This window comes from Phodopus roborovskii, unplaced genomic scaffold (genome assembly GCF_943737965.1).
Source record: "Phodopus roborovskii unplaced genomic scaffold, PHOROB, whole genome shotgun sequence".
NCBI classification, from domain to species: Eukaryota; Metazoa; Chordata; class Mammalia; order Rodentia; family Cricetidae; genus Phodopus; species Phodopus roborovskii.
The window spans coordinates 1,614,100-1,629,575 of NW_026126744.1; the positions used below are offsets into that span (position 1 = coordinate 1,614,100).

General features: G+C 35.0%; 1 protein-coding gene across 7 annotated transcripts in view; it reads left to right on the forward strand.

The window, feature by feature from the left end:
• Cacna2d1 (calcium voltage-gated channel auxiliary subunit alpha2delta 1) overlaps positions 1–15,476 on the forward strand; it is a 413,204-nt gene that overhangs the window by 357,916 nt on the left and 39,812 nt on the right. For 2 of the 7 annotated variants that reach the window (XM_051174924.1, XM_051174922.1), the window contains exons 16-22: positions 2,266–2,343; positions 3,671–3,745; positions 4,004–4,078; positions 5,767–5,823; positions 8,893–8,964; positions 10,676–10,747; positions 13,637–13,698. In XM_051174924.1, coding sequence (XP_051030881.1) covers positions 2,266–2,343; positions 3,671–3,745; positions 4,004–4,078; positions 5,767–5,823; positions 8,893–8,964; positions 10,676–10,747; positions 13,637–13,698 — 491 coding nt within the window. The remainder of the gene's footprint in view (positions 1–2,265; positions 2,344–3,670; positions 3,746–4,003; positions 4,079–5,766; positions 5,824–8,892; positions 8,965–10,675; positions 10,748–13,636; positions 13,699–15,476) is intronic. The other 5 variants (XM_051174925.1, XM_051174928.1, XM_051174926.1 and 2 more) reach the window with 3 other exon arrangements.

Below are 15,476 nucleotides of genomic sequence, written 5' to 3' on the forward strand. Positions count from 1 at the left end.
TTATACAAACTCAAATGGACATTTAGTTAAAGCCACATGACTCTGACAACGTATTTGAATAAGCGTGGAAATAATCACATCTTCATATAGACTGTCTGGCTCTAAGTTCAGATTTAGACATTCTCTGGGCAAGATCACATTGAGGTAATCATATTGGCTGCATCAGGTCCCCCATAATGCAGCATTCTATCACGTTTTAAGCACTAATTTTCAACTAGGAGTTACTTTTCCCTATCTGTTTCACTTGAACATGTATGAAGATATTTTTCTCTGGCACAGAGTGGTGCAGAGAGCTCTCAGTGGCATATAACAGATAGTAAGTACCCTTGGTTGGTGTTAAATATCCTATAATACATCAGTTGGCCCTGTTTCCCATACAGCTCAAAAATTATCCAGCCAAAGTTGTGACTATGAGATAAGCTGAGAAATCCTGTTCTACTTTATTTTTACTTTATGACACGTTATTAAAACTTATAATACCTAAGATTGTTTCATATACTAAATGTGAATTTAAGGACTTTTAGTCATTTACCAAAGTGATATTCTAGAGAGTCTAAACGCAAAGCTGAAAGTAAATGCTGATTCAATAATGCCCTTTTCCCTACTTGGAGTGCAGTTAAATGCCTTTGCTACTTCTCTGAGTGCAAGGATGAACCCAAAGGGCAAAATACAACCCGTTAGAATGACTTATCACTTGGTACTTACAAAATAAACACATACAGGAAGTTAGAGGAAAAGTGGGGACTGTTAGTAGCAGTCTTGCATGTGAAGAGAGATAAAGGGAAGCTTGCTTACCTCAAGCCTCAGAAAATGACTGCCGGGTGTTCCTTCTTGACGTTACTTATTTACTTAAGGTCACATGGTCATCTTCAGCCATGAGCAAGATGTTCAAATCCATCACGGGATTGCACATTCTGGGAGTCGATAGTTAGGCCCTGCTGAATTTCCTATGACCAGAAGTTCAGTAACCAGAGTGCCTTGCTGGCGAGGTTCTCTGTGATAACACAAACAACATTTGGAGGAAATACTGATTGTAAATGTTCTACTTTACAGGCTGAAACAAGATGTTTAAAAAAAAGAAAACAAACAAAAGTGGGATGTGTTGTTAGGTGGTCAGAGACACAGAGAGAATGCTGCATACTGGTTTGAAAGTTAGTGACCCATCATTAGAATCATGACAAGTAGGGTCTTCAGAGTGTTCTTCAGTCAAATCGGATGTTAACATACAGTATTCCAAGAACAAACTTGATAACTACTGTAACATGAAGAATTCAAAGAGGTGTGGCATTTTAAAAGAAAGATGTTGTATACTTGTGGTTAGAGCAGGGAGTGGTTCAAAAATGAAGACATTTTAGCTGCGTGTAAGCACAGGTCATATTATTGTAATTCATGCAGAGGGTGAAACCACAAAAGCATGCACTACTAAATTAGGAGCACTAGGTTCATTGAAGAAATAATCATACCATCACTGAATCATCTTTAGAGACCCTGGATATAGGAGAGGAACAAGACTAGGGCAATGTCCTTGAGAGATTGTTTTATTTGAAAGATGAAGTTAGGCTCTTTCTATATAAAGGAAGATAGGAAGAGTTGCTCTGTTTATGATGAGTGCCACATTCCAGGAGGCAAGACCCTTAATTTTTCATTCCACTCCTCAGAAAGTGTGCAGAGTACCTGGAACAAAAAATACACTTTGGAGTCTAGTTGCCTAAGTAATATCCATTTCGGAACTACTTAAAAGTAATATTTAAACACCACAGTTCTCACTAGAATATTCTACAATGTACATATTCTTCTATGTACCATTGTACAGCTAGACATTTGTGATACAACATGGCACCTTTGATTTAAGGCTTAAAATTGTGAAAGAAACTACAGAAAAAAGGCTTTCAACACATCTAAAGTACTGTTTCCATGATAGTCCTGTTTTGGGGGCACCTGATAGCAAATGAACTATTTTGGAGGAAATGTAGATGTGAAAAGAGTTACTGGAATGTTACAGTTACATTTGTGTAAGTTGGTTTTATTTTGTTCACAATAGTTATTAGATATTGTAAAACTACTTAATAAATATTTACTACTTCTGAGAAATTTTCATTGATTTTTTTTAAAAGTTCTCTTTAAAGACAGTCAAAATTGGTTATTAAGTTTTTGTGACTTTTTACAATATAATTGCAAAGTGAAGTTTCCAATTGCAAAGGCTAATCCAGTAGGACAGAGTTGAAATGTTGCTTTCATTGGCCTTTTCTTTCCATCTATTTTTAGGAGCTGGGACTTGTCATTACTGGAACTCTGCCGGTCTTCAATGTCACTGGACAATCTGAAAATAAGACAAACTTAAAGGTTAAAAGTTAATTGATAAAACTAGTCACAATAAGTGATAAACTATGACGTTGAAGCTGCACGTAGATAAGATAGTTGTATAAGGAGATACAGAAGATGTAATTGTCTTGTGAGGCTAGAGGTCATTGGCAACAGCTGGCCATATGATAACCACCAGGGAAAAGGGAAGTAAGGTCAAATCCTTCTGGCCCTAGAGTCAGGATTCAGCTTCATTTCGTCTAACTGTGACGTGATGAGAAAGTCAGAAAGTCAGACACAAGTAATGACATGATAAATGGACAATACTATCATGAGCCCACTTTTAAATGTTCTGGAGATATTCAAAGAATTCAGGAGGAAAACAGAAAAGCCAAAGCCTGGTTCTCTTTGAATCAGGTGCAGAAATATATGTTTATTGAATCCTTGCTTTTGAATTCCCAAAGAAGAGCTATTTTGTAATAACCTAATGATCTAATCAGTTACTTGCTTTCTGCTTTTTACAATATAATGAAAAATTAGTTTCATAAAAATATTCAATTTCTATAGCTCTGGTAATATCAGTACAAGAAGGAGCTATGTACTTGAAAGTTGTAACCGATTATTGAATGTAGTTTATACATTTTATGTTTTTACTTATTGAATACTTTTGACTTTAAAATACAATTACAAAGTTAAGAATGAATGTAAGTCTGTAAAATTATTTTTAATACTAAAGGCTTATTATGCAGGTGATATTGATGAATTAAAGGAATATTAATTTCTGGTTTGTAATTCAGTGAGGTTTATTGCACTAAGCATTGATATTTAACTTTTATAAATTTTAGTGAGGTGCCTCATTTTAGCAATTGGAGTTCTACAAAGCATTGGTTCTGGCTTTTAGAGCCACTGACATAGATCTAAATATTGCAATTTTGTAACAGTGTAATTAATCCTGTGGTCTTCCTGCTCATGTTTTAAATTCTTAGCATGACCTACCCATCAGATTGTTTTACATATACTGGTTTTATTCAGTCTAGTTTTAGTTCATAGCAACAGACCATAGTTTTTGGCCCAACTGTTTTCTTTAATACAACTTTCATGCCTCTTATGGTTTAGGTTTAGTCATTAACATTTCATCTAAGTTAAGTAATTGGGATGGTGAAGTTGTGGAAAACAAAGATGAGAGTCCTTGTAAATTGACACCAAAAGTACCGTGTGTGTGTGTGTGTGTGTGTGTGTGTGTGTGTGTGTGTGTGTGTTGCACTAACACTAATGTGGAAGTCATTTATGATTATAATAAAAGGGTAAACATATTTGTGTAGAAACAGTGTCCGCTATAAAATGCACTAACTTCACTTTCTTCTTTTAGAACCAGTTGATTCTTGGTGTGATGGGCGTTGATGTTTCTCTGGAAGATATAAAGAGACTGACACCACGTTTTACAGTAAGAGGCAATTTGTCCTTTGACTACACTTCCTATTTGAAAGCAATGTACCAGTATAGTTTTCCATAAAGCACTTGAGAGCAAGGCACAAGTGCCTGATCTATCAAGAGGTTAATGTAAAAAGGTTATTTTTAAAATATGAAGACACCATTTTGTTTCTTCTGTGCTCCTATACTTGTATTGAATAACTATTAACATGTTTAGTGGAGATTTCTAATTGTGACATAGGAATCTCTAAGCTATTTTACTATTTTCCAGCTGTGCCCCAATGGCTACTATTTTGCAATTGATCCTAATGGCTATGTCTTATTGCATCCAAATCTTCAGCCAAAGGTATGTATATAAATTGTTTATAGTTACTAATGTTTGGTATAATCACTTACTAACAATGACGGGATTATAGCTTGAAATTCTCTTTGTAACATTACAGACAAAAGAACAGTGTCCTTGCCTCCCTTAAGAGAGGATAAGACCACTGATTACAGCATATGAAAATCTGAGAGCATTCTTCATTTTCTCTTGAAAGTTAGCTTAACTACAGTTCTTCTCTCAGACAGTGATCATCACCTCTCAAATCTCATTTTCATATATCTCACTTGCAACTTTAAGGCTCTAAGAGAGAATTAGAGAACACATGACAATTAGAAAGGGCCAGTATAGTAACAGAGGTCTGTCACAGTAAAATCGAACCTTAATTCTTTCATTAGGAGTCCTATTTCTAGTGTCCATTATTATGTAACAAAGTGAAATAATGTTACATGCAAGGTTACTAGGTCAGTGTCATACAATTTTTCCTGGTACTATAGAATTATTACAAAATATTTTAGTGTAATTTTGTAATTTATAGATGGCTATTTCATGTGTGGCCCAAAATATCAGTAAACCAGTCACAAATCTTTTGTGCATTTTTCTCTATGGGATTGTCATTTGTTTTTTCAAAATATATCACTCTATGAACACATTTTAACAAATAGTAAATTAGCTATCCTGTTTTTTCCACCATAGGTTTGTATTTCTCCCATTAAAAGAACTTATTAGATTTGGTATCATGATAAATTCTGATAAATGCTGATTGATTATATATAAAACTGTATAATTCATGCCTTAGAAATCAATATTCAAAATAAATCTAGTATTATGGTTGAGTTCTCCTCTAGCTTATTAATAGATACCACTGACTTCATTCCTTCAGATAACAAAGGATCAAATTTGAAATGTTCATGGACTCGTAATACCCTTTTATGTTTATTAGTCTATTTAGACTACTCTGTGGGGAAAAAATTTAAAGACCGGTATGCTTCTAAAGAATAAAACTTACTTTATGTATTTTTATTATGCTAAGGAGCATAATAAAATGCAAGACTCAGGTATGAGTGGATCGGTGTATGTTCCTCCTTGGCAGACAGTTTTTCCCTCTAAGGCAATGGCAGGGGGCCAAGGGGATGGGGGGTCTCTTTGGCTTCTCTTATGTAAGTGTTCTAACCCATTGTAAGCTGTTGCCTTCATATCCTAGCTACCTCTAGAAGACCCAGTCTTCTTTTACAACCCTATTGCCAAGGCAGGATTGCTACAGAAGAATTTGCAGGGGCCATTTCCAATATTTTATTTTATGTGTTTATGTCATGTACATTTCAACAATTTTTATTTTTTAATCTTTTCTTTGTTTCAGCCAAGAAAACTTATCTAGGTCAAACTAGCACTCCCACTCTCTAACTTTTATTTTCTTAAGGAATATTCAGGACAAAAAAAAATGAACAGTTTCTTTAAATAAAAAAAAAAACAAAAAACAAAAAACAAAACAAAAGTGATTCTTACTACCATTAACAGTTTTGGTTAATGTTGGTGTCTTGTTTTGTTTTGTTTTGTTGTCATGGACTCTATGATACAAATATTTTGAGTTGTGAATACATCATTTGTTCTGTTTCCTGTCAAGGAAAAGACTGAGTAAAACTGACTGCAGCATAGAATTATTATTATGCTGATATGTAGGATAATGAACTATCATTTCTCTGTTGCTTCAGCCTATTGGTGTAGGCATACCGACAATTAATTTAAGAAAAAGGAGACCCAACGTTCAGGTAACTGTGAATGAGGTAGACAGCTGTGCTTTCAAATTTGCCAAATCAGGTTGAGATCAAGCTTCTAGTCTCAAAGCTTGTAAGTGCAGGCTCCTTTACTGCCACCAGGCTTCCAGAGCATGAGGCACAAGGGAGCTTCCCTTCTCAATGAGCAAAGTGTGCTAATTACGGTAAAGGGTGTGCACTGGCTGAAAGGCGGCTAAGGAAATTGACCTAATAATAACGTTAATCAGAATAATCAGAATGAAATGGCTCCTGAAAAAATTGTCATTGAATTTGGTGCAATTAATACCATACCCCTGTTTTCCTAACAGTTTGCTTGTGAAATTGATTTTAAGTGCAAATTGAGTCATAATTGCTGTGTTGTGATTTTTATAAATGAAAATTTTGAGCCCAGTTGTTTTGTTTTTAATTTCTAAAAGTGGAATTTGGGGTTCTGGAGAGATGGCACAGTGGTAAGAGTCCTGGCTGCTCTTACAGAGGCCTGGGATATAATACCAACACCACATGGTGGTTCATAGCCCTTAGGAATTCCAGTTCCAGGGCCTCTGTGCCCATTTTTGGTTTCTGTGGGCACTGTGTTCTCATAGTCCACAGATACACACTGGTTACAGATACATGAAGGCAGAAAACATTCGGCATAAAAGGATATTTCTTATTCAGAGAGATCCAAAATGTTAGAGAAAAATTGACTGCAGATTTGTGTGTAAACCTATCATTTCCTTTAAAACACATGGTAGTGTGTTACTGGAGAGTCAGCATGGTGTTTAGTGATCTTTATGTATGGACAGTGGGAATGAGTTGTAATCTGGTCCTATTAGCTGCCAACACTTTATCTGTGAGCAGTACGTCAGTGTTTTCATCTGTCAATCAGGGGCATTCTGCACTCCTCTTGGAAAACTAAACATGTGTATTGATGTCATGCTCCCACCCTTGGAAGTTCTCATTGAACTTAGGCTCCCGAGCATATGTAAGCATCCCCATCTGTCAAAAGTGGAGTGATTTGGACTAGTGAAGCTTTAGTTCTCTCACAGAGCTAGAACTCTGTGGTAATCTAAGTCTTATGTTGCAGCATCTTCAAAGTTTTAGGCCCTTTTTGGTCCCTGTAGACATTACAATGATGTGTATGCCTTTTTCAACTAGGAAACTATTTTGTTTTTCTGTTTGCATGTACTTTTGTAATATCTTAATTTATAGTTTTTGCTATCAGGTGAATTTTATTTTACCACAACCCCAAATATATGCATGCAAATATTATTAATTAAAAATATGCAACTTTAATAATGATTTATTTTATTCATTATGCAAATTCTAAATGGCAAACCAGCAACTACTCATAATTGTTAAAATTTAAATTTTGTTATCATCATATACTGTCCTTAATAGTTATGATAGCTGAAATTCATGCTGATACAAAATACTAGGCACTTATTTTTCTTTGTGTGAATTTTCAGACACAATGAGACTAATAGAGGTATTCAGTCCATGTTGCTGTTTTCTTTTTAGAAGACTTTTTTTTTTGTCAACTTTCTACTTCTTATAGAAATGATGGATCTTTCTAAAACAAATGAATGCTCTGCCGGATTGCCATTTACAAATACAAGTGATGCATTGACAATTTCTTTTATGATTTCATTTTCTTCTCTGTCTTTATATGTTGGATTGGGACATGATCTGCATATTGCCAATTCCTCCTGATAATGGCTCCTCCCTGCATGCTGTTTGGGGCCGGTCATGCTATGCATTATCCATTGCATGTAAGAGAAATATTCCTACTTCTGTTTTCATTTTACCATTTGATTGTCTTGAGTTTGTTTTGCATTGGTTTATTATCTTAATTTGAATGTTTATACAGTAGAACATTTGTTGTGTCTTTTGGTTAGGGAAGTTGCAAGTTTCATGAGCTTAATAAAAATTCTCAATGTTGACTTTTATTTCCATGTAAACTCTACATTCCAAAGGACTATTTGCTCTTGGTGTATTGTGCTGGAAACCCCAAATACTTTCTACCAATATAATAGAAAGTTTGATTATACAGAGTTCTTAAGCAGTGAATATTTTCTCAATTATAAAAGGCACTGGTTGTGAACAGAGACTTGGGTGGAGTGCTTGAGGAGCAAGCATGAGGCCCTGGACACAATCCCCTGCTCCCTCACCTTTACAAAAGACACAAGGAGAGTATTTTGAAAATTGTTACTTGAAGAATTCTCATTCATCAAACACTATGAAGATTTGAAATTCTAATTTTTTAAAAATAGCAATATTCCTTGAAATAAGGCATCTTGCATGATTATAATATAAATATGTCCTATGTGTACTACACCATGGTATTCTCCATCTAAACAAGATATACAAATTGGACAGATTTTTTTGTCTGCAACTAGTATGTTAGGAGACATATTCCTTTAGCATGGTGTAGCAATATGGATGTTTTTTACAAACTCAAGGTAAAATGTCTGTGATACTAGCAAGGAATCAAAGACTACATTGATTACTAGCATCTAATTTTGGCCATATTTGGATGATACTTTTTAATAAATACTTTAATGTCTACTTTCTAAAAATTTTGATTGTTTTGAAAATTTTATTTAAGTAGAATTTTATTCTGCTAAATTTTCCAACTCTAATATGACATGTTATACGAAGTAGCAAGAATTACAAGGACAGAGGTACATTTTGTCTGTCCACTAAATGGCCTCATTTAATGTTTGAGAAATTAAAAGCACACCAAAATGAGGTGAATTTAACAGGCTAATAGCATCAATTGGGATACAAATAAGTACTCTGTTGAGTTCCACAGTGAGTTTCCTTGTATACCACAAGAAAAGGAAGTGGATGGTAAAGTAGAAAATGGTGTTTAGTGAATCCACAGGTTCTGTTTCTAACCATTTCCTGCCTTCACTTGATAACTGATGACAATTGTCTGTTGCACTTAAAACTCAATGCCTAGCTCTGAAAGAAGGTAAGTAACTTTTATAGAATTAATTCACACTGAGTAATCTTCAGTCTGTTCTGTGTACAGAAATGTCTGCTAATGTCATATGTCCTTAATTATTATCTTCTGTGTAGAACCCCAAATCACAGGAGCCAGTCACACTGGACTTCCTCGATGCAGAGTTAGAGAATGACATTAAAGTGGAGGTGAGTGTGCACAGTCGGGTTACGTCAGACAGACACATGGCCTGACCCTGGGTTCCCTATCCCACAAATAAGTCTTGAGCAGTGGTTTATGTCAGGCCATCTCCTAGCTCACACTGGTGTGTTCTTTGTCGTTAAAATAGTGTGCATCCTCGACTATCATCTTCCAATGATTCATACTGGCAAAGAATGGATATTTCAGGTTAGGTGTGACCTTAATTGTGTTCTCATTTCCTTGGTAACTCCGAAGAGTTATTTTAAATGTACAAAAATAACAATAATTTTAATAAAATTCATACAGGCAGATATGCTATGCAGTTGAGAGAGAAGTTGGCAGGGTTCCAGCCACCCAAACATATGAAGAGCCGTGTGTGCAAAGCTGCAGCCATGTTTGTCTGAAGGCACTTAACATTTCTGTTTTACTTGTGTAACAAAGCCACATGCCGCTTCTTCTGCCAGGATGTCTCATAATAGTAAAGATAGTTATCTAGTAGAAGGCATAGAAATTATTAAGTTCACAGTTACTCTAGAGTGTGGCGTAGTGAGTACTGGGATGCTGTAGATGATTTCTTTAAAGTGTCCAGGGCCCTAATGTTACAGTGATGATGATGAGGTTGCCCTCTCAGGTTCAGTCCCACTGAGTCACCTTGCTGCACCCATGTAGTCTCTCAGAATCTACCACCCTCAATGTATAGTAACTGAGTGACATGATACATGAAGAAAGCTGAGCAAAAGACCTGGTACATAGTAAAGTTTGGTAATTATTTTACTTGCTTACTACTTTTCACTGTCAAACTGAAAATATTTTAAGAAAAAATAGATTCATCCTGTAGTTTCAGATTTATTTGCCTGGTCACACCAAGTTCATTCACTCACTAATATTTATTAAAGCCCAAATGTAACAGCTAACAATATATAAAATTAAAATCAAGTTGAAAGAAATTCTGAGTTTCCAGTAGACTGGACTGCTTGTCCTCTAAGATTGGCCTGGCTTTACTTTTAAGGACTTAGGAAGCTATAAGAGGGCTGCAGTGTGATATAAAATCCTAATAGATCTTTACGACGCACAACCTACTGTTATGTCATTCTTCACAACTGCCTCATGTGGCAAAGAGTAAATTACAAGGGGCAAGCCAGATGTGGGGTCCTGTACTCCCAGTACTCTGGAGACAGAATCATAAGGACCCTGCAAGTTGGAATGCAGCCTGGTCTGAGAAGTGAGTCTCAGGGTTGTAGAGTGAGGCCTGCTCTGGAAAAGTAACAAACAAACAACAATAACAAATTATAAAGGACAGTCCCAAAATGTGTCTAGGCAGGAACTGGCTGTTTAAGGTGAGGTAAGAATTTGAAGCATTTCACATTACATGTTAATTCTGGGAGCATACCTACACTTTTACCTCGTGGGATCTACTTCCACCTGAAATGCCTGAAACCTATAAAGAAATTGTGATTCCATTGCTGTGATTCAAAATTTACTGACCAATTAATGAAAAATTTCAATAAGCATGTTTTTTTTTTTTTACTGCACAGTCATGTAAAATGGTTACAATGTGGTAGCATAAAAATCCCAAATAACCTCATCTAGTGGTGCAACTGCTTTGCCATTATCATTCAATATCCATGAAATAAGGAAGAGTTTTGAAAATGATGGTTGTGTAACCTTCAGTAAGTCAGTTTGTTTCCTGGATAAAGCAATTGCTTCATTTTCTCTTAGATTCGAAATAAAATGATAGATGGAGAAAGTGGAGAAAAAACATTCAGAACTCTGGTCAAATCTCAAGATGAGGTAAGAATTAATGAAGCCTTGTTCGTGAGTGAAAGCATGCATTCAGAATAGGGATGCTAGTGGTGTGACATGCCTTTCTGCATTTATTTATGGAGCGGGGATAACTCTGCTGAGCATTTTTTCATACAGTAAAAAAAAAAATACTGTGTTAATTCACTAGAGAAATGGCACAGGATATAAGAGTACTTGCCTCTTTGCTGTGAGGTCTGGAGTTCAGATCCCAGAGACCCTGTTGGCAGGCTCTGTTGCCTGTACTCCAATTTCAAGAGCATTGGTGCCCTCTTCTGAATTCTGCAGGCATGTTCACACATGTACACACACTCACACAGAGACACATACACAAAATCATAAATAAATAAAGGGTTGTAAAAGCTATATTCTTAAAATTACACGTTGCATCTATGTGGTTTATTTTAAGAAACAGATTTCTTTGGGCCAGGGAAGCTGTAGTATTGAATTAATATATGTTATATTGTATTATGTGTGTACATAAATGTTCTAGAGATTGTGTTCTGAATGATTTAGCTAGTTTTACTTTTTAACCCCTCTGTACCTGTGGTACTCATGCTTCTTAGTGCTACAACTCTTTAGTACAGTTGTGGCGATGCCCATCTGTAAAATTATATCAAGGCTGCTTCATAACTATAATTTTGTTACTATTATGAACCTAATGTAAATTTCTGATATGCACGAAATATGGTAAGTTACCCTGTGCGGGGTCGTGACTCACAGACTGAGAACTGCTGTACATGTCACATGATAACACAGCCACCCTCATCATTCACTGGTATATATAATAAGTTGATACTGCTTCAGGTGTGAGAATACATGGATTTTGTATGTGAGGATATTCTTCTGTCCATTATCAGTCATTTGTGGAGTAAAAACTGACATCCGCATACCTGAATGTTCAAAATTACATAAGATTAGGAAGTTTTTGTGCCTCTAAGTTTAATTGCAGCTTTCTAATACAATTTGTACTCTTTATCCAAAATCCTGTATGTTTTAGGAACATAATTTTTCTCCCTAATTTCTTGACAGCTCTTATCCTAAAGGAGATATATGATCTAAATATTTTTAATAGCACACATCATTTATTTTGATGTAATTACAAGTGGCTATTACCAGAACGGAAAAGGAGGTATTACAATTTTCATTTTTATTGAAATAACAACTCTGTAGCTTCACTGTGGCCATGGTCTTGACTCTTTGCTCCCTAAAGCAAGGGTGTAAAGTATTTAACAGATCTGCCAAATCCTGTGTCATTCCAAGATATCTGACCTCCGCATTTTTTTATGCAGCTTACAACTCATTTCACATTGCTACTTACTTGCCTCTTCCAGTTCACTGTCCATTCATCTTAGAGCTGTACTCACCAATGAACTACACTTGTCTGTCTTAGAAACTTTATTTTTTCTCTTAAATGTACACATGTACATAAACAAATATAGACAGCTATATTTGTTCATTATTAATTAAATATCACTACTCTCATTTGATCTGTTTGTATATTTCAAGAAACTTTATTATTTACTTTGAGTGGTCATGGCTTTTTGGTATTATCAGGTTTATAAAAATACCAAAACAATTCTATGAATTACTATTTTTCATTATTTTGTTTACCTTTTATTGAAAATATTTTCTTGCATAATAATTATTCTGATTATGAGTGCCTATCCGTCCACTCTTCCCAGTTCCTCACAGACCTTCCATCTGGATCTACCAACTTTTTGTCCTTCATTATAAAACAAACAGGCTTCTAAGGAATATTAATATAATAAAATAATATAATGAAATCAAACAAAAACTGATTTTAAAATGATATCATCGAGGACATTGGATCTGTGTTTGCTTTATGCAAAGTTTGGCAGGAATATTTAAGTCATGATAATGACTTTTAAAGTAAAATGTTTTTAGTTTGGTTTTCTTCAAACTATCAGAAGCCCTTGGACAGAAATCATGTAATTGTGAAGCCCAATGTTTCTTATAATAAATAATTTAAATTTTCTTTATACCATTTTTCTCATCTATGAGATCGGAGAGTTGAATATTATCATGTATCAACACTGGGTGGCAGGTCATTTTATCATGTGAACTGGTGAACTGTTTCCCAGAGAGAATCTTGGGCTTTACTCATCACATTACAAAATACCTGCTTCAAACTTATTTGTAGGGATTTTTCATAGTCATCTCGATCAGAAATACAGGAATACAATTGTTCTTTAATAAGGCAAATGTGCAGAATAAGTGAGAAATTAAAAAAAGAAATTTACAGCTACATGTATGAAATTAATATACTTAGAAGAAAGAATGAGTGTGTATTTACTATTGCTCTTGACACAGGAGATATAGTACATCTGTGAACTAATTAACTCTGCACTTTGCTGATTGAATATAGGTGTTTTTCTAACCTTCAATTGTATAGCAACATGATTGTTCCACAAAATGAATCTTTGAGATGGGAATTGTACTTTTATATGTAGAAATGCTAATATATTTTCCTCATCATATCAGCTATCATTCTTAAATATACTCTACTATGGTTGATATTTGAACCTTGTTTAATATTCTATAGTCCCATTTTATTATTAAATGTGCTTTTAATTAAATCTTTTAAAGTTTTGAAGAAAGTACTCTGTTATCAAATACTGAGCTTTTATGCTTCTAAGTCCCCAACTTATATCATTTGAGTATTCAGTTCTGATCCAAAATTTTATTTGACAGGTATGCACTTCAAAATTTTTAAAATGTGCAAAAGAAATATGTCATTTTACTTATGAAAAAAGGATGTTGAATGACTACCACTTTCCAGATGGACATATTTTTTACTCTTTCTATAAATTCATATGGATGGGAGGCTGCAATGACCATGTTTAACTTTCTTTCTAGAGATATATTGACAAAGGAAATCGAACATACACATGGACACCTGTCAATGGCACAGATTACAGGTACATTTACAATTGTCTCGTATAAAGGACTGTAGATTCAATTAACCTTTTTTTTCAAATATTTGGTATCCAATTTTCAATAGACTAGTATGAAATCTTAATTTTAGTTTATTATTTTCAGTGGAAGTTTCAACAGAAAAATTACTCCCTCCAGCACAAAAATGAGGGTCTGATTTTCAGCTTGCAAAATATGGAAAGTAGCTAGCAATGTAATATTTAGAAATGATAACTATACTTAATGACAGTAGTAATAAAGATTGATATAATAGCCATAATTTATACGTATGACATCTATTGACTTTCTCTTTTATTTCCATTTAGCCCAGTTATTTTCTTTAATGTTGTAACTTAGCTAAAAAATAATAGTGTGCTTTTTTCATCATTATATGTGATATAAAATAACCTTAGCACTACTGAACAGTTCAATGATGTCTGGACCCCTCCAATTTTCTATATATCAGAACCTACAAAGCCCAATATTCAAAAATCTGAAGACTCCCTCCTTTCTTCAATTTCTCTGTATCTCTGTCTGTCTCTGTCTCTGTCTGTCTCTGTCTCTCTCTGTCTCTCTCTCTGTCTGTCTCTATTTCTCTCTCTCCCTCTCTCTCTCTCTCTCTTTCTGTTTTGTTTCTCAAGTCAGGGTTTCTCTGTGCAGCCCCAGATGTCCTGAAATTCACTTTGAAAATCAGTCTGGCCACAAACTCAGAGATCTGCCTGCCTCTGCCTCCTGGGTGCTGGGATTAACTGTGTATGCCACCACCTCCAGCTCTCTTCCCTTTAATCTTCTCAGGTCTTCCTGCTTTGTCTTTGGTCCTTTGTTTCTACATCCTTAGAAAAGAAAAAAATTTTGTGTAGCTTAAATTTTAATTGGTCTTAGTAATAAAAATCTGGAGTAAAATATTGAAGAACTGTATGTACTGTGGAATAATAAAGAACATTTTGCTCTTGGAAATAGTGTGGAGACTTACTGTGGAATATGAATGAGCCATCTACACACAAAGAAGAGAGGACCACCTCTGTTTTGTTGGCTCTCACCTTCCACCTCACTTGAGACAGGTTTTCTCATCCTTTATTGCACATGCCAGACAAGCAGACCACAATCATCTGAAGACTTTTGTCTCTGCTTGCCATCTTATCTTACTACTCATTCTCTCATCTTGGAAATTTATACTTCTGAATTTCCTGTCATCAAACCATACCTACCATCCAACTTTCCTTCACTGTAATAGTCTCTCCCATTCTTCCAATATAGACTATTTTCACTCCCCTACATTCACAGAGATCCACATTCTGTGGCCACTATTTAAACCTATCCATATGGGTAAAATAAAACAGGATGTATTTGCTAAAATAAATCTTAAAATACACAAAAACTCAATTTTTTATCACTGTATTCTACAGACTTAGAGTTATTCTATCAAGTCTATCAAAGCTTTAGATTCCTAATCCTACTGTTCTCAGTCAATACTAGGTTCTGAATTTACTGTTCAAATATCCAAATGACAACCTCTGGTTAAGACTTACTTCTCCTCAAAGATATTAATAGCTCACTGCTTCAAGGCCTTTGTTCCTGATCACTTCAAATTAAGGTTATTTCCCAATATTGAGCCTCCTGTCTATATACATATTTAAATACTGCATTACTACCAGGTAGCTCACCCAAAACTCACTTAGGTTTGCACACACACGGGTGTATGTGATGCTTATAGAAAGGCATTTAATTCTGTTGGTTACCATTTCTAAGAGGGTAGGTCTAAGAGGGTAGACATGGGTTCTAC